Here is a 24,843-nt window from a genome sequence, read left to right as displayed (position 1 = left end):
CTTGCACTGCAATTTTGGCGTCCTTGAATCCCTACACGGCGAGGGCAGATGGGCCAGGCCTGGATGGATGGGTGGGTATAGAGAGTGTAAGAGAGGTGGTTGTGTGCCCAAGCACTGCACTTTTAGCGTCTTCGAATCCCTAATATCTACTGAGTCGGTAGTGATGATGTCCATGTTTCCTCCCTGCAGGTGGTTAGGTAGATACCCAGCCTTATTGATTACCCTGTCAGTCACTTCCGAGGTAATAATACCCCGTGCATAACACCGACGAGATGATTGCCCTGTCTCGCTCTAATTGTCGATATATGACTTTGTTGAATGGATATGTGAATGGATATGTATATATTTAGGGATGTATGCACATATGTACATAAAATCCAACGATACTGTGTAGTGCAGTAACACCAGGTACCTTGGACAGCAGGGCCTTAAACGCTAAATACCTAGGTAGGAACATACTAAATGCACTGTACCAAGATCCGAAGCATATACCTCGTACGCATCTTAATTAATCCTGTCCTGTTTACGAATCGTATCATATGGCATGGATGTCTTGTTGATTAGGGACTGCGGACGAAGCTATGGGATACAGTATCCCCTCCTTGCGCTGATTCAAACCACATCCAACATATTACATACTACATCCCTATGTAGATCGACAGACGCACGCGAGGGGGTATCTTAACTCAACTCAACTCAATATGTGTGTGGATTGCAACAAAGCTCCCTTCATATTTGCGAAAAATGGAAAACTCGAGAGGAGGCAGACAATGGCTAAATGAGAGAAATGGGGAAAAAAGAACAAAAGAGAATTCAGTGTTCGCTTTGTGCCGTGCCCTGCTGTGCTGCGCTGCGCTGTGTTGCTGCTCCCTCGCTTGCTCGCTGGAAATGAAAATGAAATAGGGAGTGAAGATCCACAAAAAGTAAAAAGAGAGCCTGAGTTGCTCAACAAGGAAACCCCCAACCACAACATCAAGACGACATGGCGACCGAACCCCTTATCACTGCAATCCAACAACTCGCAACCCTTCTCCAAGGTCCAATCCTGCTCTTGCTTCGTGAGAGTGAATGTGAGAGCGGCCCATCTGACAGCTTCTGCCCCCGCAATCCTTCACATCCGGACTCCGCCCGATGAAGACCACTAATCTAAATCCTCGTCGTCCTGTTCAACATCCGTCGTTCCAGTCTGAGTCTGATCGTCCACACGACTCAAAATCCCGGCCATCTTCTGGTGCTCTTCGAGAAAGTCTTCACTCAGGTCGTCCAGTTGCTTGATTTGCTCCTGGATGCCCGCCAGTTGGCCTGCAACATTACGACCTTTCCCGTTTGTTGCTGGGGCGGGAGCTTCTTCCTGACCGGCTGCAGGCATCGTCTCGTTAGCCACGGAGCTCGCTGCGGCGTCTTCAGGCGCTGCTTCTGGAGGGCTAGCCCATCGACTAGATTCCAGACCTTGTTTGGGAGATGCAGGAGAAAGGGGATTCACCGACTTCCCAGCAGGCTTGGGGCTTGGAAGCGCAGTAGCTTCAGCCTTGAATCGCTCCACTTCCTTCTGGGCACTTTCGGCAAGATTGCGTTGGGTTTCGATCTCAAGCATTGCTCCTTCCAGCTCGGCTTCAAGTGACAGGATGGTCTTCTTTGCTTCATCGAGGCTCGCCTTGATGGTGTCGCCATGCTCTGATTCTGGGGCGCCCTGCACCGCCAGTTTGGCATCGTTGAGTTCGGTAAGGACTCTTTCGAGTTGTGTGTCGTATTCTGTCTTCGCCTCGCGGATCGCGTGGTCATGCTTCTCTTGCAGTTCATGAAGCTCCTTTTGGGCAGTCAAGTACTTCTTGTTCAATTCCTCCAGCTGGGATGGATCAGGTCGCTGCGCCGCAGCTTCCTTTGCATCAGTGAGCTCCTGCTTGATCGCCGCCAGAGCAGATTCTCGCTCCTCGCGTGCTAGAACCATTGCTTCGTGGTGTCTTTTCTCGACTTCTTGGGCCTGTGCCTGTGCTTCTTCAAGTTGAGTTCGAAGTTCGTCCAGCTGTGCAGATGACGACTCCCTAGACTCAGCGGCATTGCGCGCGGTCTCCAATTCCGCTTGCAGTTGCGTAAGTGCGGCTTCGTGCTCCGATTTGGCTTTGCGCAAGGCTTCCTCATGTTGTTTCTCGGCTTCCGCAAGGCGGGCACTAGCGGCCGCATTTTGCTCCTCCAGTTGGTCAACTTGGGCCTTCCATTGGCTCTCCAACGTCTTCATGATCTCGTCCAATTGGTTATCGTGTTCTTCCTTCATTCGTTTCTGAAGGTCTTCGAACCGAGTCTGGTTCGCGGCTTGGTTGGACTCGATTAATTCGGTATGCTCCTCGCGCACCCTCTGGATGGCTTGCTCATGTTGTCCCCTCAGCGTGTTCTCAAGCTTGGTGAGGGCCTTTCCGTGTTCAGCGCGCAAGGCCTCCATGTCCTCCTCCACCTGGGCCTCCAAAGCCTTCTTCGTCTCCAATACTTGATCATGTTGCATCTGGAGCTCACTCATTCGTGCAAGTTTGATAACCGAGGTTGACATGTCTGCTTTCAGTTTCTCGAGGGCTTCATTGAGTTCGTCCTCTTTTTCCTTGGCTTCCTTTTCGGTGTTTTCAAGAATGGATTTCACCATCTGTGTCTGGAATCTGTTACCCTCCAGCTCCTGTTGGAGAGACCTTGCTTGTGATTCCAGCTGACGCTTCTCTTCCGCGAGGCTCGACCGTAGTTCGTCCAGCGCTTCCTCGTGCAAAGACTTCGTCTTGCTTTCCACATCTTCAAGCTGTTGCGCATGCTCAGCTTTTAGAGCAGTTATTGTTTCGGCGTGACGAGAGGAGATCTGCTCTTCCAACTCGCTGAGTTGCTTTGCATGGTCGCCTTTGATTGTTTCGAGAGATTCTTGAGCAGATTTGAGCTGATCTTCCAAGTCCTTGACTGTGGCGGCGTGCGAATCCTTCAAAGCGTTCAGCGCAATTTCATGCTCGTTAGCTCGCTGCTGCTTCAGCTCCTCAAGCTGCTTCGAATGGGTCGATTTGGCATCTGCCAACTCGGCCTCAACAGCATTGAGCTGCTGTTCCAGATTCCGCACCCTTTCAATGTGAACCTTCTCGGCCTCCTCAACGGCCTTCTGTTGCGACTCCGATGCCTCGGACTTCACGCGATCGAGTTGTTGCAGATGCCCAGCTTCAATAGACTCCAAATCTTTGAGGGACGCGCTCATCTGGTTCTCCAGCTGCTTGATTTGGGAAGAGTGCGTTTGCTTGAGGGCTGATACTTCTTTCTGCGAGTCGTGGAGCTTTTGCTCAAGCTGTTGCACATGCTCAGCATGGCCGGATTTCAGTGTCACAACTTCTTCCTCCTGTTTCGCTTGTGAGCTCGACAGAAGGTTCTCGAGCTCCTTCTGATGAGCGGATTTCAGTGCGGCAAGTTCCTCTCGAGCAGACTCGCGTTGAGACTCGTAGTCTTTCAAAATTTTGTCCTGATTCGCGGTAGCCTCGTCGAGAGCGGTTTTGGCCGCATCTACTTGACTTTGCAACGCAGCAAGAGCCTCTTCATGACCCGAATCTCTCGTCTCCGCTTCTTCCCTAGCCTTCTGCAACTGAGCTTCGAGGTCTTGGATTCTACTCGAGTGCGAGACTCTACTGCTTTCAAGCTCGCTGTTGACGACGGCCAAGTCGGCTTCAGCTTTCTTCAACACTTTTTGCACTTCGCTTTCTTGCGAGCTCTGTACACTCTTCAGTTCCTCTTGAGCGTCGCTCAATTGCCGCTTGATGGCGTCTATTTCTGCTGTGTGGGCTTCCTCGGCGGCCGCAAGAGATGTGGCGGCCGCGGCGTTCGCATCAGCTTTTTCTTGCTGTAGAGCTTTGATCTGGTCCTCGAGCGCACGAACTAGCGCTGCCTGAGCACTGCTTTCTTCACCCTTTGCTTGTTGAAATTCGGAAACTTGACTTTTCAAAGATTGGATGACTTCGTTTTGTCGGGATATTTGCCCATTGATTTTGGCAAGTTCTTCCTGTTGATGGACGATCTCTTGCTGTTTGTTCGCAACCTCTGCGCCCACCTCCTCAAGCTTGCCCTGGCTCTCGGCAAGCCGCGCTTGATAGTCAGCTTCGAGGGTCGCGATCTTGGTCTCCATTTCCTTTTGCAGCTGCGCATTACTATCCTTCGCCGAAGCCTGCTCAGCAGCCGCACTGCGAAGTTCTTCCAGTTGCGACTTGGACTGATCGATCTCCTTTTGTGCAAGCGCCAGTTCGAGAGTAAGCTGTTCTGTTTTATTATCGTGCCCCTGGGAAAGCTGTCGCAGCTCTTCTTGATGTGCACGCTCCATTTCCGAGACTTTCGTTTCGTGGAGTGATGAAAGCTGTTCAATTTCGGTGGCGTGCGCGGTTCGGATATCTTCTAGAGCATCCAAGTCGCGAGCGCTCTCTTCCTCCGCGCGATTGGTGAATCGTTCCAGTTTGGCCTTTAAGTCAAGCAGCTCCGCCTGTAAAGAGGCGACTTGGGCTTGGCTGGTGTCGTCCTGCAATTCGCTTACGATTGCAGCCGCAAGATTTTCCGATTGAGGTTTGTCTGCTTCGACCGCGGATTCAGGAAGTGTTTCTTCATCCACCGATTGTACCTCCTCTAACTCCGCGGCTGTGGGTACTCGACCGTGAGTCCTTTCGAATGTCCGGACCTTGGCAAGGTCTGACTTCAGTTTCGCAATCTTACTTGCGGCGTCATCATCCATGGACTGTTGTTCTTGTTCATCGGCGCCGTCCGCGGTCATGGCTGCCCGCAACATGCTGTTGACAAGCTCGAACTCCCTTATTCGCTGCTCTATCAAGAGCGACCTGGTGGACTTCCTCGAACCCAGTGGTGGACGAGCGGTCCCAGATGCTTTCTCTTCTGCAGCCGATTTTGCATTTTCCTTGTTTTCTTCCAGCTCTTCCACTCCGGCCTTGACTGCGGGAGAAGCAGGAATCGTGCTCAGGCGTTTCTTGTCCGCAAGAGCGCCGGTGCCTAAACTTCTTGAGGAGGTGAGGGGCCTTGCTCGTGCGGTAGAAGGAGTCGACACCGAGGTACGAGTGGTGCTCGGAGTGGCAGCTACCTTCCTCGCACCGACTGGGCTGCTAGTGTTCTGTCGACTCGACGTCGCTGCAGTTTGCATTGAGGTACGTCGAGCAGGAGTGGGAGCAACCGATCTAGAGGTAGAGGCCCGATCAGAAGTCGTGGAGGGAGCCAAGGACATCCTCTTTGGTCTTGCAGATATGCCATCCTTGCTCTTCTCGTCGCCAGACGGCTTCTCCTCCACCGACGTATCTGATTCTCTTTTCTTATGTGTTGCAATTGAGGGGGTCGAGGCTGTGCCAGGTGTCTTTCGCACGGTCGTACTCGCAGCAGTCGGTCTGGCCGGCGGTTTGCTCAATGAACTTCCAGCGGCAGGTCTAGCGGTCGACGAGGTAGAATTAGAAGTAGCGGCCGGTCTGGTCGTAGTAGATAATCTTGAAGCCGGAGTCCTGGCCACTGGCCGCGACGGAGGATTGGTCACCTTGGGCTTGAGAGTCGCGGTTTCGTCCTTTTTGTCCATGGCTGCAGGATGAGGGAGGACTGACAAAACCCACCGAGGAAAAAAAAAGAGGGAGATAGACCAGAAGCAGGAATCTGTCAGGAAGGAGAGAAGGGAGAGGTAGTCAATCAGCCTAGCCTCAGACCTGCTGGCTTCGACCGATTGGGAGACAGAAGCGAGAGGGTTGAAGTCGCCGCGACGCGTTGTTCCTCTTTCGGCTGCGTGGAAAAGTCGTGATTTTGAGGACGACGAGCCGCCGAACCAAGAAACGATAGCCCACCGCTGCCACCAGCACCTTGCATCACGAGGCTAACTTGTCTATCACAGACGTGTCTCTCCCAAGTCTCTCGCCATTCCAGATCCCTCACTGCTTCCCCGAGATTAGTGGTTTCAGCCTGCTCCAGCCTGCTCCAGCCCCTCCTCTTCGCCTTGAGACAGCTGCACCGTCGTCTCACCCGTGACAAACATGATCACGACAGCTTGAAGGAGGTGGTATTAGCACTGCTGGCTCTAGCTATATGGCCATTCGTGAGTGAGAGCTTTCGTTCGTGGATGGTGCCGCGTGGGTGGGCTTATCATGGACTATCGACATGTACACCAAACAAGGGGTATCTTGGATCAAACGCTATCAAAAGGAAGAAAACAGACACTGTGTTTGCACGTTCAACCCGGAACACTCCTTAACCAGTTCCAGGATTCATCCAACTCATCCTCCAGCTGCCTCGCCATTGTCTGCTTGACCCATCTTGCCTTGGCCATGATCTGATCCATGTCGTATTTCTCCAGTATCCCTCGAGGGCCCCCGTAGGTGTCGATGATGTCTTCCCATCTTGACTCACTGGTGTATTTTTGCAGGGCGTTGACCAACACAGTCAATTCTTTTTCACCCCATTTCGTCTCATCTGGAGGGGGGATGTCTTCCGTGGGTTCTCGTCTTAGTCTTGGTCTGGTCGGTGCATCTGACCCGTTGACGTGGCCAGTTTCGTATCTGTGTTGAGAATCTGCCAGGTCACCCTCGTTGTCGATGAGTATCTCGTCAATGTCAACGAACTGACGCTGTGAGCCGGAAAGTGACTTGGCTGGGATTGCCGCATCGTCGTGGTTATAGTGAGAGCGATACTGTCTATATTTCGCCAGCCGTGTCTCTTTCATCCGCTGGTGTTCAGCTTCCAATCTCTCTAAATTCTGCTTTTGCCGAACTTCAAGCTCGTCGACGAACCTCTTTTGATCATCCTCGTCAATCGCACGATCATAATTTTCGACGATAGTCTCAACGTTGGGCTTGATGTCTGAATGTGTCTTTCTTTTGACCGCATTTCCCAGCTGAGGTCTTGGGGTCCAAGCCCGGGCGCCCTTCACCAGCTTGGATGTTATGTTGAGGAGCTGGCAGATTTCCTCCAAGGCCGTCAGGCTGAGCTCGTCGTTCTGGAACAAGGCCTTGAGCGCCCGTTTGGCCAGTTCTAACGAACTAGGAATCAAGTGCTCATATATGTCTTGGATCATTTTTTTCCGCTCAAGGTCGAATTTCATGTCGGGTTTATGATGGAACCCACAGATCAGTTTGCATCGTTGCTTCAGCAGGCCCAGCGTCTCCTGTTTCTCATGCTCCAGCCGTCCAGGAGACCCGGATTTTCCACGATCGATCCGCTTGTAGATATGCACCATCTTTTTGAATTCACGCGCACAAGCTCTCCCCTTGATCGACTCTGGTCCAGAGGAAGTGCGGTTCTCGGCAATCTCGGCGGCAGCCACAAGCGATTCCGTCCAAGCATCTTTGCAAGCGTAGACTTGTGCAGCTATCTCGATGCCTGACAATGCGTCTTTAACCATCTGTTCTCGTTTGGCTTCTTCTTCGGCAGCAGTCTGCTCCGCAACATCCCGTTCAGCTCGAGTCCGTGGCCGCTGACTTTGCTGCAGAGGTCCCACCTCATTTTCTGGATTGTCGACTTCCTTCTGTCCCTCCTCATTTGCAGCGTTGTCCACTTCCTCCTCTCCGCTTTCTTCGATCACCTCGTCAACGACATCTGGCTCGGTTATTTCGTTGGCCAGCGTCTGATTTGCAGCTTCAGAAAGCGGATTCGATGATCTGGCAGGGTCCTGCGGATTCCGCTCGATCTCGGGATCAGCATCTCTGCTTGATTCGGCCGGAAGTTGTGTTTTGGATCGCAATAACTTTTTGGAAGCCTTGGATGAAACCTCTTTATTTGAAGGCCCTTCTTGCGAAGCTCTTCGACCATGATCTGAGAGATCATCCGCCGGATCTTCCCTTTGAGAGGCTTCGAAAATATCCTCACCGTCAAAAGGCTCCTGACCCGTAGTTGTGGTTGTTTCCCTCAGCTTGCTCGCAGGCCGGCGGGCTTTGTGAAGAGACCGACCAATCTTCTCGATTCTGGTCCTCACAGGTCGCTTCTTAGGCGAATCGTCCAAGTTGACCAGCGCATTTGTCCTCGTTTCTAGTACACCCTTGCCCTTGAAGGGCGATTCCGTCTGTTCTATTCGTTTATTCAGCGGCCTGAGCTTGATGATCGGGTCCAGTGACGGCTTTGTCACAAATTTCGATTCCGGGCTATCAGGGATCTCGAATAAGTCGCGTGGTTTGACGCTAGTAAGTGCTGAAAGCGACTTGCGTGCCTGAAGTCTTCCGGATTTGCGGCGGGAGGGACTTGCAGTTGTTGCGACTGCTGCGTCGGAGGCAGTCTGCGTAGGTGACTCGATTTGGATACGTTTGTTCAAGGGGCTTGAAGCATGGACACCGCCGCGAGACTCTCGCTTCCTCTTTCTGGGAGAGCTTCGTGTCGAGTTGGCCGCCTCCTCGTTCAGAATGGCTGTCACGTCTTCTGCTTCCCACTCGGCGGCATCGTGAGCCGCAGATCTGAGCGTTGTGCGCAGCATTGACGGCCGACCCAAGGACGAAAAGCCCGTCTTGAGACTATGGTAAGTTGCATGGACATGGAGCGGGAGGCATTGGCGTCAGCGTTGAGCTCGGAGGCATAAAGTTTCAACTTGACGCGCCCCGCGTAGCTTCGGTTGCGCAGGCGACGTTGGCACGAGGCTGAGCTGACATAATGGCATAACGCCTCTTCAGCCTCGCCATCGAGCTACCAGTAACACGACTCACCCTCCATTCGGACTAGGGTGACGCCGCCCTGTGCCCCATCTCGCGTTTTGCTATCCGACTTCTACGTATAGCCAGGTACTTACCTGGTTTTCTCTGCCCTCTACACGTCTTTACCGTGCTCCCGTCTCTACGCTAGCATAAATTGTTACTTAGCACGCTTCTAACTAACTAGCTTCCTCTAGTCAATCTACCTACTTCGCCTACCTTCCTTGGGATCGTCCGAACCTACTACACCGATGGACATCCTTCCTTTATACTGTCATCTAGATTCAGCTTGCAGAATTTTGCAACCTCAATTCGGCTTAGTTCCTTCCTACCTACAGAGACTGATGGGCGGCACGACCCTCGCCCCTCAGGGGGGCGTGACCAAGATTTTGCTTGATGTGAATAGTCCAAAGGGGGCGTGTACACCAGCACAAGCGCCTCTTTTATAGCGGACTACACTAAGTTTCAGGAGGGCTTCTACCGAGCTAGTCCCAGTAGAGCTTTCAGTGACTACCCTGCAGTATATTGCCTCCAGATATTCGGCGCCGAAATGTCAGCTGGATTGCGCGGCCATTCGAGATACCGCAGAGATCGGTTGCCAGGTCTAGGCCAGAGAAATATTCAGGGTCTTGACAGTCCGAATACTTTACAAGAGGGCCCGGAGACCCAGGTTTCGTCCACGCCCCAATAACATCGTTCTACCTCCGACCTTCGACGAAACATGGCAGCAGAAATTAACCTGAATGAAGAGAAGCATCATGACAAGACCTTGACGGAATTGGAGTATGCCGATACGAAAGAGTCCGTGCTTGAGGGACCAATTGCCAGACCAGAAGGAAAGGTTTACATCACAACCTCAGCGGCTCAGGTAGATAGTCTCAAATTTGCCAAAGACGGCCACACTCTCCTTGTGCCACAGCCATCGGACGATCCCAATGATCCTTTGAATTGGAGTTCTGTAAAGAAAAACACGCTCCTCGTCATTGTTTCTTTGTCAGCCCTTCTGCCAGAATTTGGCAGCTCGCTGGGCGCCGTGACATTGTTGCCGCAGGCAGAGTACGTCCAAACCCTTCAGACAAAAATCCCAAGGCTGATTGCTGCTTCTCAGGGAATGGCATATGACCCCGGATCATGTCAACCATTCTCAAGCAGGGAATGTCTTCATGCTTGGAGTAGGTGGCTTGTTCGCCATCACATGTTCAGCATATTTCGGTCGCCTTCCGGTCCTTTTCTGGATGCTCTGCATGGCCCTTGGAACGGCGATCTGGTGCGCCGCCGCGGTCACATTTGAATCCTTCATGGCCGCTCGCATTCTCAATGGATTCTTCTCTGCAGTCAGTCAGTCTGGGGCGACCATATTTATCAACGACTTGTTCTTTTTTCACGAAAAGGCGTAAGTGACTCTTGAGAAGATCTACATTGATTTTGACCGGTCCCTGACACAATGTCCAGGCGGAAAATCGGCATCTGGATCTGTTTTGTCATCCTCGCTCCCTCTCTGGGACCCATGCTCGGAGCATTCATGCTCACTACCCAACGCTGGCCTCTGCCTTACTGGATCTTGTCCAGTATCACCGGTCTGTGTCTTGTTCTGGTCATTCTTTTCGGAGAGGAAACGTACTATGACCGACGCCTCAAGTTGGAAGAGCAACCAGTGAAGAGGCATCGTCTACTCCGCTTGATTGGCGTTGAACAATTCCAGTCCCGGCGCCAACGGAACACAGTCCGAGAGACACTCAGACGACCAGCACACGTGCTCATCCTCCCAACCGTTTTTATTTCGGTCATCTACGCCGGAATCACCTTCGCTTGGCAAGTTGGTATCAACACTACGGCGGCGATATTTCTCACTCCGCTCTATCACTTTGGCATCCTTCAAGTGGGATATTTCTACTTTGCACCGGCTATCGGCGCAGTCCTGGGCGAAGCGGCAGGTTATTTCACCCATGATTTCATCGCTAAACGCTACGAAAAGACTCACAATGGCTACTTCCATCCTGAGGCTCGACTTCGAGGAACTTGGGTGGCAACACCATTCCTTGTCGCTGGCTTGGTGCTCATAGGATTCGCTTTCCAGGACCATCTCCACTACCTCGTGGCGGCGGCCGGTTGGATTCTATACAACATCGGCGCCATGATCTCGGTTGTGAGTATCAATGCCTATTGTCTGGATTCTTACCCAGAAGCTTCGGGCGAGGCTGCTGCTTGGCTCAATTTGGGCCGAACAGTTGGCGGCTTCATCATCTCTTATGAGCAGGTGACTTGGGCCACAAGTGAAGGGACCAAAGCCAGTTTTGGTATTCAGGCTGGTATCTGTACTTTTGGACTGGTCTTGGTTGCGTTTCTGCAGATCTACGGCCAAAGATTGAGAAAATGGTCTGGAAGTCTGAATTTCAAGACAATATGATAGAGCAGGAATATGCGGGAGAATTCTGGAGACCGGAAAGCGAGGTGCGAGGTCTGCTGGGAGGGTGGTTTTGCAGAATTTGGCCCAAGGGTGGTTCTGGACACCTGGAGAGAAGATGGCGGGAGAGGCGGTAGCAGTGTCGGCACTTGGGAGTGTCGTGGTACTTAGTCTGAGGATCAAGTGACACAGAATTAAAGACACTATCCAGGATGTAAAGTGACTCCGCGGGGTCTCCATAAGACACAACCATGGCTGCTTGTTAGCTTTCAATCCAATTATTCAAACTATTCATGGGATGCCCAATTGAGGGTCTCGACGTCTATTCACAGTATATTTCCGCCAGTGAAGACGTGGAGATCCAATCGAAAAAGCCTTCCCAGGGTCACAGCAAGGGTTGAGGTTAGCGTGTGGAGGGACGAAGTACTCCGTAATCCGTGTGAAACTGCCGATCCTGGGGAATACGAGGGCGGAATCATATCCTTGCCATCATTCGACCCCACGTGACCACGACGCCAGATGGCCCCTTGAACAGACTATATCGACACTCTCGGCCGGGGGTCATGTGATTCCCACCACTACGACGCGGAGATAGGGACCCTTGGGGCGTTCAAAGATCTCAGAGCTGATACACGTCGTCGCGTGGATCGCCTTCTCCGGGGTAGAGCTGGGTCTGCTGGACAACAATACTAAAAGGTCGTGGCGTCCTGTTTCGAGACAGCCGTTCCCAACCGTTACACGCTCCATACATCCACGTACCACCGGTCGGCAACCATGTCTTCCCTCGAGCCCATCAAAGTCCACGCCCACGCCAGCGGGCCCAATCCGTGGAAAGTCGCCATTGTGCTGGAGGAACTCGGCGTCCCGTACTATATGCACATGTACTCGGACATGGCCGATTTGAAGAAGGAGCCTTACACTCTGATCAACCCGAACGGACGAGTGCCCGCGATTGAAGATCCGAATACTGGAGTCACGTTGTGGGAGTCCGGCGCTATCATCCAGTATCTTCTCGACAAGTACGACCCGGCCGGGAAACTTTCCTACAAGACCGAGCCGGAGAAGTTCTATGTCAACCAGTGGTTGTTCTTCCAAGCATCGGGCCAAGGTGTGTAGTAGACCTGAAGCAAACCCCCCAAAAGAATTTTGGGCCCTTTGCTTTTTTTGGGGGGGCTGACTTCTCGTCCTCTCAGGTCCTTATTTTGGACAACTCGCCTGGTTCACTCGATTCCATCATGAAGACCTTCCGTCCGCCAAGGAGCGGTATCACAAGGAGGCTGGGCGTGTAATCATGGTGCTTGATTCGTGGCTGCAGAAGCACAAGTATCTGGTCGGTGACAAGGTCACTGGTGCGGATCTCTCTTTCCTGCCTTGGGCCGCCGGAATCGACTTTCTCGCGGGAGACAAGAAGATCGAAAAGGGTGAAGCGTACCAGGCTTGGTTTAATGAATTGATGGCTCGACCTGCTGTCAAGAAGGTGTTCGCAGACAAGGCCAAAGCCATGGCCACACAAAAGCACTAGACAAGCTACACACAATGGCCAACAGAACCTAAATACTTATGCCCAAGACTTCCGAGATTGCCTGCATAATCCCGTACTTGTCGGCCCGCATCTTTGCGCTGTTGGATTGCACCAATCCTTTGTCAAATTTCTGTCACGGGCAGAGCCTTTCTCCAAAGGCCTTTCCACAAAGTCGGGGTCGAATGATCTCGAGGTCTGATGAGCACAAAAAGCGGAAATGCTTGTATGGTTCAGCTGTTGGCCGCTTGATTTTTCGCACTGACAGGGATATGATGGTAGGGGAAAAATACGAAAGGCTAGAGTCTGACCAGAGGTCAGAGCAATCCAATCGTCAGAACACTCGACGACGGAGTACATGTACTTGCGATGCCCGAGCCACAGAATTGTGCATTTCCGTAGGGCTAGTCGCGAAGAGGTCGGGTAGGGTGATTCACACACGCACTCTCTCTTCCCCCACAATCCTGCATTATACTGCGGGGGTTTAGTTATTTAGTGGGTCAAAACCATGCAAAATTCGGCCCCGAATCCCAAGGTCCGGGGGATGAGCCTCGAGGGGTCTGACGATCCCTTCAAGGGGTTCGAGTAAAGGTCTCCAAGGGCTTCTCGCAGCAAACATTGACCCTGGGAGTATTCTTGGACAGTGTTGTTGCCGATGGATGTGATGTCGTACATAAAGTGGAATTGCTGAGAGACTCTTCTTTACTTTCCAAGGCTTAGATGAGGCACTTCAACATTTCCGCAGGTAAATAAAATCTCGCGACAATGCAATTGCAGTTAGGCCGACCTTTTGAGTCCCGGACGGCGACAGTAGGTCTGGCATTTGCATCTTTGTTTGTAGCCTGGCGACTGGCTCTGGTCATCACGAGGATCTGGTTTTCGCCACTGCGCCATATACCGGGACCACGCCTCGCAGCAGCGACAAGCCTATGGCTGTACGTTGAAGACAACAAGCCAACAATTGTGAAGACCACCCGAAGACTTCACTCCCAGTATGGTGAGTTGTGGTTTCGGCACGGGGACATGCTTGCAGGGGGCGATTTCGCTGAAGTTGTACCATTTTTCAAGGGCCTCTTGTCCGCATCGCGCCAAACCATGTCAGCATCAAGGACGCCGACACATATTTGAAAACGATTTACCAACAGGCGTCCCATTTCAACAAGGTGAAATGTGATCCCCCAGCCCTGAAATCTTCCTGAGAGGGTTTGCTCATATCATCTGTTCAGGATCCGGCGTTCTACGATACATTTGCGAACGAGGACGTCAACGTGTTCACTGTGTCAGATGCTGTCGAACATGGTTACCATCGGCGACTCCTCAGCGGCGGTTTCGCCCGCAAGAAAGTGTTGGAGTTCGAGCCAGAGATCTGGAAGGTTGTGACCAGGCTGATGACTCTAGTCGATGACGAATATGCCTCTGGAAGACCCGTGGATCTGACAAAGCTGTGTCGCTCGTTTGCACTGGACGTCGTCTCATGCTACTCTTTTGGAGAGAGCTATGGAGCCTTGTGGAGGCCAACCCTTGATGAACCGTTGCTGGCAGCGTTTGATAGGTTTGGTCGGGCGAGTTTCTTGGTACGTCCCCATTGATTTTGTCCGGAAGATGACGTGCCATGTGCTTACCGCTCTCCTATGCAGCTAATGAATTTCCCGACCATCAGGAGTTTGCTGCAGCCCATCCTGATAAGACTGCCTAGCCCTGTCTTCCAAGCAATTCCCAGCATGGCCGCTGTAAGAAGACCTCCCCCTCCAGACTGAATTTCTTCCCGCCCGCCCTCTCCCCGGGCGAATGGCTAACGATTTTTATCAATGGCACAGCGTGTAATGAGCTCTCTCGATAGGTTGGAAAATATCGAAAAGGGCAATTTTCAGCCCATGCTTACCTCGGTAAAGGAAGCTGGCTTGCGACAAAACACGCAGCTCTCCAAAAAGTACCTCGCCGCCAACGGCATGGGGAGTATTGTGGCAGGCACCGACACCACAGGCTTCACTTTGGCGCTGGGGATCTGGTCAATCTTTATGAACGACAAGATCCGCCAGCGTTTGCACTCCGACCTGAAGGAAGTGTGGCATGACAGACACAATCCTCCCGGGTTACGCAATCTCGAGGCCATGCCGTATCTGCAGGCTTGCGTGCGCGAGTCGTTGCGGTTCGCAACACCAATTCGTGGCAGGCTACCACGTCTCGTCCCTCCAGAAGGCATGACTCTCAAATTCCCGAGCACCGGCGACAAGGAGTATTTTCTTCCGGGCGGAACGAGCGTCTCGTCCTCCGTTTACCTGATGCATTACGATGAGTCAGTGTATGACGATCCCGAGACTTTTGACCCCGAGAGATGGCTAGTGAAGGATCCCGATCTGCTGCACCGCCGAGAGCGTCAACTAGTGCCGTTTTCGTCCGGATCTAGGATCTGTATCGGTCTCAATATCGCCACGGCGGAGCTCTATGTGTGTATCGCCACCATCATCAGATGGTATAAGGCCAAAGAAATAGTCGACCGCGAACTTGTTACGGAGGAGCAATTCACAGCCTTAGTCCCAGGTGGTCTGAGGGCTATTCTGGCACGGATCGACGATTGAAGTTCGCCGACGGTCTTGCGGATCAAGTGTCTTGGTCGATCCGGATTATATGACCGTAGCGCATCTTGTGCGTTGCCAGTAGATCTAGATGCACAAGTGGTACCGCGAAAATAGCGGTCCGTTAGGTTATAAAAGGTGTTGCCGCAACGTTCCTTGTAAGTTTGCAACATCAATCCCATTCTGGTTTCTATTGTCCCTGGTTGTCCGGGGTCAATACGTCGGCAAGTGTTTTTCCTGGGAGCAGAGATCGGAAGTGCGCACGTAGATCTTGGTCAGCGATGGTAGGACTCGACTCCCATGACTCTGACTCCCACTCTTGATCCTAGGGGTCAGGATTCGACTCCTGATTCGACTCCTGACTGAGGAGGAAATTCACGGGACAATTCGTGGCCGATCGACAGCGATGCACTATTTGCCGCACATACCTGTTAATTTCGACCTTGATGACGGTTGGGTCCTGCATCATTTCCCTTTGGATGTGGCATTTCCATCTGAGGTGTACAAGACGTCCAATGAGAGTTTAATCGAAACGTGCGAGCATTCTCGTCGGCAGAGTATTTTCGGCCCCGAAATTTGCTCCGACTTCGCGTCTGGGGTCCAACCATTGAACATCCAGAAGACGACGTCCCACTTATTTCCACAAAGATCGGCAAGTATCCAAGGCACTCGCAGTCTTGGGCCTGCATCTGAATGAAGAACCGCCGAGCTGATAAGTTTGTCGGCGACCTTATCCTCTCCACCCTGATGCAGAAGAATGCCGGGCTGGAGAAGAGCTTTGATTTTGGATCTGTGGTTCAATTTGTACCGGAAAGCAAAGTGTGTAGGGACCGACTCAGCTTCGAGCAGCCTAGTCTAGGCTCTAGTTGGTACTTGGCAAGACATATGAAGGATCGAAAGACCAATATTTTTCTGGTGGTGTCGCCTGCTGAGAAGAGAGGTAGTGACGACTAAACAGCGAGATGGCCTCAGTCCAACACTCTGATCACCCTTCGAAACTCTCACTTCCACAAAGGCACCAGTCACAGGGTGCGAAGGTCTTGATTGTTGGAGCCGGTATTTCTGGCTTGGTTGCCGCACTGGAATGCTGGCGTCGAGGTTTTGACGTGGAGGTGCTTGAAAAGTCCAATGGACAAATCTTGACAGGCAAGTCAACGAGACAGACCATTTTGATCTTCGCTATTATTACTTACGATGCGGCTGGAAGGTGATACGGTCTCTCTTGCACCCAATTGCCTCGGTGTCTTCAATTACTGGCCGCAAATCGTTGTCGAGCATAACATGTACGGATACGACGCACTGATTTCATACAAAAAGCATTCCGGAGAACATATATTTGGGCCGGTGCCAGCGAATATGGGACAGCTCGATCCAGATTTTAGCGATCCAAATCTTGTCAGGTTTGCTTTTATGCATTCTCGACCGCAAATATATCGGACATTATTGTCAGAAGTGCAGCGTTGTGGAATATCGGTCCATTTTCAGAAGACAGTGACCGACTATTTCGAAGACGTAGAAGCTGGCATCGCCGGAGTTGTGACCGAAGATGGTCAGAAGGCCATGGCTGACGTTGTCGTTGCAGCTGATGGAGTTGGGTCAATGTCCTACAAAATCGTGACGGGCAAGAAGACAAAGGCCAGAAGCAGTGGATTTTCAATGTATCGCGCTGCTTTCCCTGTGGACCGAGTCTTAGCGGATCACAATCTGCGCAAAACTTTCTCGACGTACGGTGACAAGCCACGGTGGGATTTCTACATCGGGTAGGTCTGGGTTATCAAAGACAAGCAAGATTTTTAACGAGGACATTCTAGTGAAGACACTCACTTCACGGCATTCACGTCCAAGGACCTGGCAACTTTTTCTTACACTCACAGAGTGATTCAAGCCCCAAGATTTGCCTTGACGATCATCTGCTAATCCGCTAGCCAGGACGATGGCTCTGCCACAGACTCGTGGGCAGCGTCATTGAGCCCCGGGGACGTACTCAAAGTGATGGAGAGAACTCCAGGATGGAGCGAGCAGATCAAGGGCTTCATCAAAGCAGCCCCAGAGAATAGCATCATAGACTGGAAATTGCTTTGGCGTGACCCGCAGCCTGAGTGGACGTCGCCAGGTGGACGTGTTGTTCAAATAGGCGATGCTGCCCACTCCTTTCTCCCAACTTCTGGTGGAGGAGCCACGCAGGCAGTAGAAGATGCCACATCATTGGCCGTCTGTCTGGCAACTGGCGGCAAGGATAACCTTGCTGTCTCAACCAAAGTCCAACAAAAGCTTCGGTAAGTGCCTACCTGCCATGAAATCCATCACTACGGCGGAGCTGATGTTTTCCAAGGTTTGAGCGAGTGTCCTGCCATCAGTTGAAGGGCTTCTTAAATCGAGAAATGATACATCGCACAGACTGGGCATCTATAGCCAAAGATCCGTCTGCGATCGAGCAGAAACATGGTGATTGGATTGTAATGCACGATCCCGAAGCGTACGTCAACGAGAACTACTGGAAAGCCTACGATCACGTCGTTGGTGGCAAGGAGTTCGTCAACTCCAATGTTCCCAAAGGCTGGAGTCACCAGACATGGACGATTGAGCAGGTCTTGAATCAACCACTAGCTAGTTTCCAAGAGAGCGGAGACTGGTCGTGAGAAAAAAAGGGCCACTTAGAGGATCTCGAAGGATCCATGTCCCTAGAATATGTTGGATGAGCTGAAGGATTGTCGAATATGCTGGTGGCATCATGATTAGACGGGGCCCGACTAAATGGAAGTCGTAGTGTTAAGTCTCTATCCGAATCCCGCCCGGTTTAGCGATCATTTGGTTTGACAGATAGAAGTAATTGAGTGGATCTGGTCTGCGGAAAGGTGTACCGTACACTCTCGAATCTTTCCGCACAAGTATCAGAGAGAAAATTGCTTGGTAAGCTTTGGGATGTGATTGTGATTCGGTTGTGTCCATCGGGAACTTGTGATATGGGCCCTCCAGGAGGGGGTTCAACACGCCTCTGCACTGGCCTGATTTGGTACGGGCAGGGATATTGCAGCCTATAAAGGTCCCAGTCCCATCCAGTCTTAAAGCTCTAATACTTCAGTCATCCAAGAACCTTAGCCTTGGATTCTGCTGCACAACATCACAAATCACTGAGGATGGAAGACAAAATCCCTCTGGCGAAATATTTATGGACCCGGTTAGACCTTGTGCCGAGCTACTTCTCCTGTCGTCAACTCACATTCGTGCACAGTATACGTCAACTTGGAGTGGGACATGTTATGGGAGTCCCTGGTGACATGAACCTTGAGCTGCTCGATTATATCAGAGAAGTTCCTGGTCTCATTTGGGGTACGAGCCTTGATCGATACCACTTCGTCAACTTCGACTCCAACTGACATCACCAACAGTTGGGAACGCCAACGAACTGAATGCAGCATACGCTGCGGATGGGTATGCGCGTGTGAAGGGAGTGCCAGGAGTGTGTAAGGATCCCATATCAGGCCCAAGATGCGGAATCACGGCTAACATACGTGGAGTGGTGACTACCCATGGTGTTGGGGAATTGAGCGCCATCAATGGTATTGCGGGTGCATATACTGAACAGGTGCCCGTGATTCACATTGTCGGCGCCACTCCTATGACTGCGCAGAAGAAACGAGCAATGATACACCACAACCTAGGTCCCAATCCTGATCATCGAGTGAGCCAAGCCCCTTGAGTTTTCGCTTTATGTTTACAGCAAAGCGGCACCATGTTAATCGGTGTCTTCAGGTCTACGCCGACATACCCGCTCGAGTGAGATGTCACGTCGCCTACCTAGATGATGCCAGCACCGCGCCAGCATTAATAGACGTAGGTACAAAGGAGATATTGCCCTTTTCAACAACATGGCTGATCAAGGTTCAGGCAACCATACAAGAGTGTTTGAATCAATGGCTGCCGGTGTACATTTACGTGCCCTTGGACTACGTTCACGCACTCGTAGCGGAGCCAAAATCCAGACTGGAACCGAACCCCCCGCAGACCGCAACGATGAATGAGAAGGCCTCAACTCGAATCTTCGATGCTTTACAAACTTCCAGCAAGAGAGTCGTTCTAGTGGACGTGCTAGCCACTCGGCATGGAGCTTTTGATCTGCTGGGAGCTCTTGTCGACGTTCTCAATTGCCCCATTTACTGCACCCCAATGGGCAAAGGGGCCATCAACGAGACACACCCAATGTACGTTGGCATCTACAGCGGCGGGACTTCAGCGCCGGGCATCAAAGAAGCTGTGGAATCCAGTGATTGTGTTCTCCACTTGGGGCCGCTGCTTGCGGACTCTAACACCGGCGCCTTTTCGATGCAAATCGAAGAGAACCGGCTGATCTCAATTGATCCGTACCAATGTGTGGTAGGTTCTGAGACACATACACCTTTAGCATGTCGTGTAGCTGACTCCGCACAAGGCTTTCGGGGAGGTATTCGAAGGCACACACATCAAGACGAGTAAGTGACCGGACAAGTGACCAAGAGTCAACTCTGACCAAAGATGACAGTCCTGAAAGAAATCCTGAAGTTAGCAACATCACAAAGACTGCCTGTAATCGACACGCCGGTCCCTTCAGCAATTTCCCCACCGGAGGAGTCTTCTGATCCTGCCATTACACAGGCCTGGCTCTGGAAATCATTCGGTAAATTCTTGCGACCAAACGATGTTCTCATTGTCGAGGCAGGCACTGCGCAGTTTGGCATGCCCGATGCCACATTCCCAGCGCACATCCGTTACATCACCCAGGTCTACTATGGATGCATTGGCTACTCCGTCGGCTGCTGCGCGGGAGCGGCATTTGCACAACGAGAAGCCCAGAGCGAAGCGACACTTGCTAGCGGACGCTTGATTCTCGTGGTGGGAGATGGTAGCATCCAGCTCTCGGTTCAGGAGATTGGCACGATGATCAGAGCAGGATTGAAGCCGATCATGTGAGTGCGAACGGCTGACTTGGCTTTCTTTCCCCTGGCGATTTCGTGATTCACTAATTTTTGTTTTTCGATCCCATAGAGTCCTGCTCAACAATGACGGATATACGATCGAGCGGACAATCCACAGACCCAACGAAGTCTACCATGACATTGCTCAATGGCGTTGGCAATCGATGCTCGACTTCTTTGGTGCGGAAAATCCGGCGACGGCGAGTTCAGTCGTGCGGACGAAGGCAGAGCTTGAATCTAAAATGTCATCTCCTGAGCTCCTCACTCCTACACAGATGCAGCTGGTGGAGTTGAGGATGGACAAGTTCGATGCTCCTTGGAGACTAAAACGTCAAGTTGAAATTGTCAACGCAGGCAAGCAGAAGACTTGACTCCACCAAGCAGTTAAAAACCAGTAGAGATTTTGAAGGATCTCTATGTTGTCCCGGCGTTGACGTCCACAAGTAGCAACCAAGACATTGTCCTTGCTTTTTCACAGAGGCATATCCTCAAATAAAAAGGCAAAAATATGGCCGGGGTGGCCGAGATGATCAAGCTAGAGAGGAATTCATGAAAAAGAAGGGACTGGTTTATTGGCACAGCAGTGTACAGATCTTCTAGCAATATCATCGTTTTCGACCGTTACAACATGTCATGATTGATTGTGCGAAAATGCGACGCACTTGTCTGTAAGTAAAGCCGAGTCCTGCATTGCGCGGCAAAGCCAGATGAGGAAGAAGCGTCTCCTCAGTGTCGTTGAAATGCAGACGTCTCAAGGCCTTACACCCACCACCGTAGGGAATGGACGAGGTCCGACTTCAATGCGCCTTTTCAGTGAAGCGTCGTCTTCTCCCGCTTCGAGGCGTTTCTTCAATTCCAATGGGTCGAAATCCGTTCCCACAGGATTCGCCCTAAAAACCTCCGACATGATGAAATTCTCATGTTCCTCCACATCGTCAAAGTTATCCACTTGAGATTCCAATTTATTCCCATCGGGATCCTCATAGTACATGCTAGTAGTCCCGCCGTGGTTCACACACCAGATGGGTTCGATGCCCAACGCTTTACGCTGTTCCCACACCTTAATAAGGTCGTTGAGGGTGTGGAAAGTGAACGCAATATGCTCAAGCCCAGGCGCGGTCCGGCCGCTGTCCAATAGACCGTCGAGGGCCAGAATCCCGAGCCGATGGTGTTCTTCATCGTACTTCAGAAAGCAGGCGCGCTCGTTCTCGAATTCGACTGCAGCGCCGAGGAATTTCTTGTAGAAGTCGGTCATTTCCTTGAACCGCCTGGTTCGGAGGACAACGTGGGCAAGCTTCCACGGGCTGATCACATCATACTCTTTCTTGAGCGTCGTCATATTGTTCATCTCAATTCTGTTCCCAAAGCTCAATGCGAAGAATATGTCAGGTATCTGCAGAACTGAAAATCTTGGATCGAGGATAACCTGAACATGTGTGCCGTTAGGACAGCCCGTTTTGTAAGCCCAACTCAACTGACTGCCTCTTGATCCCCGGAATCCCGCTCGTGGCTTTGTGCTCGCAGTTCATCAGGCCCCTCCTGCGCGAGACCGCGAATCTCAAATTATTCGGCACCGAAATTTCAACTCCGAAGACGCTGAACGTGGGCCAAGGAAAGCACCCTGTCGCTGTCACCATCACCACTCCGGATGCCTGGACGTTTCGGGAAGATTTCTCGCGTGGACGCATTTGCAAATTGTGGGACCTACGCGCGGGAACGGCTGCATAGGTCGAGACACTTACTATTTCGCGTCACGTCGATAGTAGTGAGTCCAAGGTGAGGGGCGGACGCGGCGAGGGCGGGAATGTTTATATAGTAAAAGCGGCGTGAGGAACCACGTGAGCCGTGAGCGGATTTTACTCTCCTTGGGGGCGCCAAGTACAGATGTGCTATCGTCACATCACATCAACTATCACTATCCTCCACTAATGTAAGTTGTGGAGAAGAGTCCGACCTTTCTCGAACCCTTTCTTGTGTTCTTCCGGGCTGCCACAATATCCTCTAGCATAAGTTCCAGATTGGTCATCGAGTCCAACCGAGTCCCAATCACCGCCATGGCGAACTTTCCAACACTCACAAAGGTTGCAAACCTAAAGGAGCATCGGTTCGAGAAGCCGGTGAAAAAGATTTTCGATGGTCCAGACGTCTCCTCCTTCCTGATGTCACTCGCATATCGGGATATCATGACATTCGTGTTACAACTGAACAGGTCTGTTTTGCCACGCAAAACCCAGACGGGAGGAGGAACGAGCACAATCACGACGTGGCGACTAGACTCAGAGGATCTTGTGTACTCAGATGCCATCTCTCGCCTGCGCAGCCTGTTGAACAAGCTAATTGAGCTCGTCGACGCCGTCCCTCCGGATACCGGCCCGAGGCGATTTGGCAATGTCAGCTTCCGCAAGTGGTTCAAGATCGTCGAGGAGCAGGTTGACGCGTTGTTGACGGAATATCTGCCAGAAGAACTAGCACCAGCGCATGAAGAGCTCGGTGCATATCTCCTGGGGAGCCTGGGCAGTCCCCAAAGGCTGGATTACGGCACGGGCCACGAGCTCAGCTTTTTGGCGTTTCTGGCCTGCCTGTGGAAGCTGAGTTTCTTCGCCGACGACACTGAGCAGCCGGGAGTGGAAGAGCGAGGAATCGTCCTGGGCGTGTTCGAGCTGTACCTCGTGCTCATCAGGAAACTCATCAAGACATACACGCTGGAACCGGCCGGGTCCCACGGCGTCTGGGGCTTGGACGACAATTCGTTCCTGCCGTACGTGTTCGGCTCCGCGCAACTGTGTCCGCCCATCACCGAGACAGACGACACGCCCACTGAAGGATCACTCCCCGACGCGCCAGACGCCTCGGCAGTGACCAAACCCAACCTAGTCGAAAAGGAGAAGAAGTCAAATATGTACTTCTCAGCCATCGCCTTCATCTACGACGTCAAGAGGGGCCCCTTTTGGGAACACAGCCCGATGCTCTTTGACATTTCGGGCATCAAGGACGGATGGGGTAAGATCAACAAGGGCATGATCAAGATGTACAACGCCGAAGTCCTGTCAAAGTTCCCCGTCGTCCAGCATTTCCCCTTTGGATCGCTGTTGAAATGGGAGAGGGATCCTGAGGCGAAGCCGCCGCCATCTTCTACACATGCCGCGAGTCAGCCGCTCCGAAATCCCACGGATACGAATGCCCCGAGTGCGATGAGGCCCGGTGGTCCAGGTCCGCCGATGGGGTCGACCGCTGCTCCCTGGGCTGCTGTGAAGCCGTCAGCAGCAGCGCCAGCGGGGTTTGTCAACGGTGTCACGCAGGCGCCGTGGGCGAGTAGTCGAGCACCGCCGCCACCACCTCCCCGGGGCGGTTTCACTGCAGCACCGAGACGTCCCCTGCAAGCCGTCAAGGAGACGGAGACGAAAACGACCCAGCAAAACCCAGAAGGGCAGAAGTAAGCATTGTACAAAGGGGAAATAAGAAAAGCAGCTTTCAAGGATTGTATGATTAATGCATAGGGAAACCAAATATTGATCCCAAGAACACCTGTTTCTATGCCTGAAAGATTGGGCCCTATGGGTATCATCACGACGAATCCGAATCATAGCCCACCACCAACGCCGTGCTGTTTTCCGTCACTTTCGCTTTCGTTTTCCTCGTCTCTGTGTCTTTGTTATTATGCTCCGTCTCCACCGCCGCCGCTTCATCCGCCTTTTTCCGTTTGACTCTAGGCTGCCAGATATCCTCCTTCAAGAAAGGATCGGCCGCGATCCTCGTATTGCTCCGTAGCGTGGTCTGTAGAATCTCCTTCTTGTGATCCGGCTTCTTTGCTGCGGTACCGGTACCGGGCTTAGACCGGGAGGGCGAGAGGGAGGAAGTAGTAGAAGAAGAAGGGACCAGATGAAGTCCATCGTTGCCATTGAGACCAGTGTGAGCAAACATGGGCTTCTTCCTCGAACTCGCCTCGGGATGCTCGCCAAACTCGACAAACCTGGCCCTCTCGCGATCCTCTGCATTTTCTCCCACCATCTCCACCCCTAACCCAAACTTGTCCTTTAATGCCTCCCCAGACTTTTCATCAGCCTGTCTCTTCCGCCTACCGACGCGAAACTCAGCGCGGAGCTTCCTGCTCCGCTCGTAAGGGTCGGACCAGTCACGCTCACTGACTTTCAGGAGCGATTCGAGCCTCTGCTTTTGGGAGTCGAACAGTGTCTTGTCGTGGACTTTCTTCTCCAGGGTACCGAATCCACCATCACGCTCCAGCCGCGCCTTATCCTCCTCTGTCACAGCACCACCACTACCACCACCTGTAATACGGATCTCGCCATCCAACAACTTATCCACGCCGGTATCCCTCCTCCTGCCGCCCTCGACGACCACATACTCCGCGTTCTTCGGGTCCGTCCTCACTTCCAGCCACCCGCCGCACGCGGCATGTTTGAACCGGAAACTCCAGATGGGCGACGAGAAGTAATTGCCCACTTTCTTCTTCTCGGCGTTGAACCGCACGCCTTGGCCGATCAGCTGCTCGGGCTGGCAGTGCGTGCACCATATCGCGAAGGGGCACTCGAAGCGCACCGTAAGGATTCCTTCGGTCTTGAGCTTGCGCGCGCGAGAGCCTAGTGCGTGGCCTTTGCCCGAGGCCGTGTTGAAGGAGACTACGCCCTCCAGGTCCGGAGGGACGTAGCGGCCCATGTTGAAGCCTTGCATTTTGGCGGGAGGGGTTTGTAGAGTCTAGGGTATGTGAGTGATGAAACTGCGCGAA

At 52.3% G+C, this 24,843-nt stretch overlaps 9 protein-coding genes across 9 annotated transcripts; 5 read left to right on the top strand and 4 right to left on the bottom strand.

Annotated features, from left to right (window-relative positions):
- Positions 1 to 1,141: 1,141 nt before the first annotated feature.
- Z520_07819 (uncharacterized protein) lies at positions 1,142 to 5,566 on the bottom strand (the record flags this gene model as incomplete). The annotated part of the gene is made up of 1 exon (XM_016778316.1): positions 1,142 to 5,566. One exon carries the CDS (start codon positions 5,564 to 5,566, stop codon positions 1,142 to 1,144), a length of 4,425 nt encoding a protein of 1,474 aa, XP_016630676.1.
- A 642-nt stretch (positions 5,567 to 6,208) lies between these two features.
- Positions 6,209 to 8,437, bottom strand: Z520_07818 (uncharacterized protein; the record flags this gene model as incomplete). Its single annotated transcript, XM_016778315.1, has 1 exon — positions 6,209 to 8,437. One exon carries the CDS (start codon positions 8,435 to 8,437, stop codon positions 6,209 to 6,211), a length of 2,229 nt encoding a protein of 742 aa, XP_016630675.1.
- A 932-nt stretch (positions 8,438 to 9,369) lies between these two features.
- On the top strand, positions 9,370 to 11,055 carry Z520_07817 (uncharacterized protein; the record flags this gene model as incomplete). Its single annotated transcript, XM_016778314.1, has 3 exons — positions 9,370 to 9,704; positions 9,757 to 10,041; positions 10,101 to 11,055. The coding sequence occupies 3 exons, from the start codon at positions 9,370 to 9,372 to the stop codon at positions 11,053 to 11,055; spliced, it is 1,575 nt and encodes a 524-aa protein (XP_016630674.1).
- Positions 11,056 to 11,826: 771 nt separating this feature from the next.
- On the top strand, positions 11,827 to 12,574 carry Z520_07816 (uncharacterized protein; the record flags this gene model as incomplete). The annotated part of the gene is made up of 2 exons (XM_016778313.1): positions 11,827 to 12,160; positions 12,246 to 12,574. The coding sequence occupies 2 exons, from the start codon at positions 11,827 to 11,829 to the stop codon at positions 12,572 to 12,574; spliced, it is 663 nt and encodes a 220-aa protein (XP_016630673.1).
- Positions 12,575 to 13,336: 762 nt separating this feature from the next.
- Positions 13,337 to 15,150, top strand: Z520_07815 (uncharacterized protein; the record flags this gene model as incomplete). The annotated part of the gene is made up of 5 exons (XM_016778312.1): positions 13,337 to 13,568; positions 13,640 to 13,734; positions 13,798 to 14,145; positions 14,209 to 14,301; positions 14,389 to 15,150. The coding sequence occupies 5 exons, from the start codon at positions 13,337 to 13,339 to the stop codon at positions 15,148 to 15,150; spliced, it is 1,530 nt and encodes a 509-aa protein (XP_016630672.1).
- A 1,191-nt stretch (positions 15,151 to 16,341) lies between these two features.
- On the top strand, positions 16,342 to 20,470 carry Z520_07814 (uncharacterized protein; the record flags this gene model as incomplete). The annotated part of the gene is made up of 11 exons (XM_016778311.1): positions 16,342 to 16,907; positions 16,959 to 17,022; positions 17,077 to 17,423; positions 17,480 to 17,782; positions 18,380 to 18,477; positions 18,537 to 18,611; positions 18,666 to 18,829; positions 18,901 to 18,981; positions 19,036 to 19,557; positions 19,660 to 20,090; positions 20,170 to 20,470. The coding sequence occupies 11 exons, from the start codon at positions 16,342 to 16,344 to the stop codon at positions 20,468 to 20,470; spliced, it is 2,952 nt and encodes a 983-aa protein (XP_016630671.1).
- Positions 20,471 to 20,850: 380 nt separating this feature from the next.
- Positions 20,851 to 21,438, bottom strand: Z520_07813 (uncharacterized protein; the record flags this gene model as incomplete). Its single annotated transcript, XM_016778310.1, has 1 exon — positions 20,851 to 21,438. The coding sequence occupies one exon, from the start codon at positions 21,436 to 21,438 to the stop codon at positions 20,851 to 20,853; it is 588 nt and encodes a 195-aa protein (XP_016630670.1).
- A 715-nt stretch (positions 21,439 to 22,153) lies between these two features.
- Positions 22,154 to 23,536, top strand: Z520_07812 (uncharacterized protein; the record flags this gene model as incomplete). The annotated part of the gene is made up of 1 exon (XM_016778309.1): positions 22,154 to 23,536. The coding sequence occupies one exon, from the start codon at positions 22,154 to 22,156 to the stop codon at positions 23,534 to 23,536; it is 1,383 nt and encodes a 460-aa protein (XP_016630669.1).
- Positions 23,537 to 23,663: 127 nt separating this feature from the next.
- On the bottom strand, positions 23,664 to 24,788 carry Z520_07811 (uncharacterized protein; the record flags this gene model as incomplete). Its single annotated transcript, XM_016778308.1, has 1 exon — positions 23,664 to 24,788. The coding sequence occupies one exon, from the start codon at positions 24,786 to 24,788 to the stop codon at positions 23,664 to 23,666; it is 1,125 nt and encodes a 374-aa protein (XP_016630668.1).
- Between the last annotated feature and the right edge of the window lie 55 nt (positions 24,789 to 24,843).

The sequence above is a fragment of the Fonsecaea multimorphosa genome (genome assembly GCF_000836435.1).
Source record: "Fonsecaea multimorphosa CBS 102226 unplaced genomic scaffold supercont1.16, whole genome shotgun sequence".
In the NCBI taxonomy this organism is placed as follows: domain Eukaryota; kingdom Fungi; phylum Ascomycota; class Eurotiomycetes; order Chaetothyriales; family Herpotrichiellaceae; genus Fonsecaea; species Fonsecaea multimorphosa.
The sequence above is the reverse complement of the archived record's forward strand: the minus strand, read 5'-3'. Positions and strand labels throughout refer to the sequence as shown.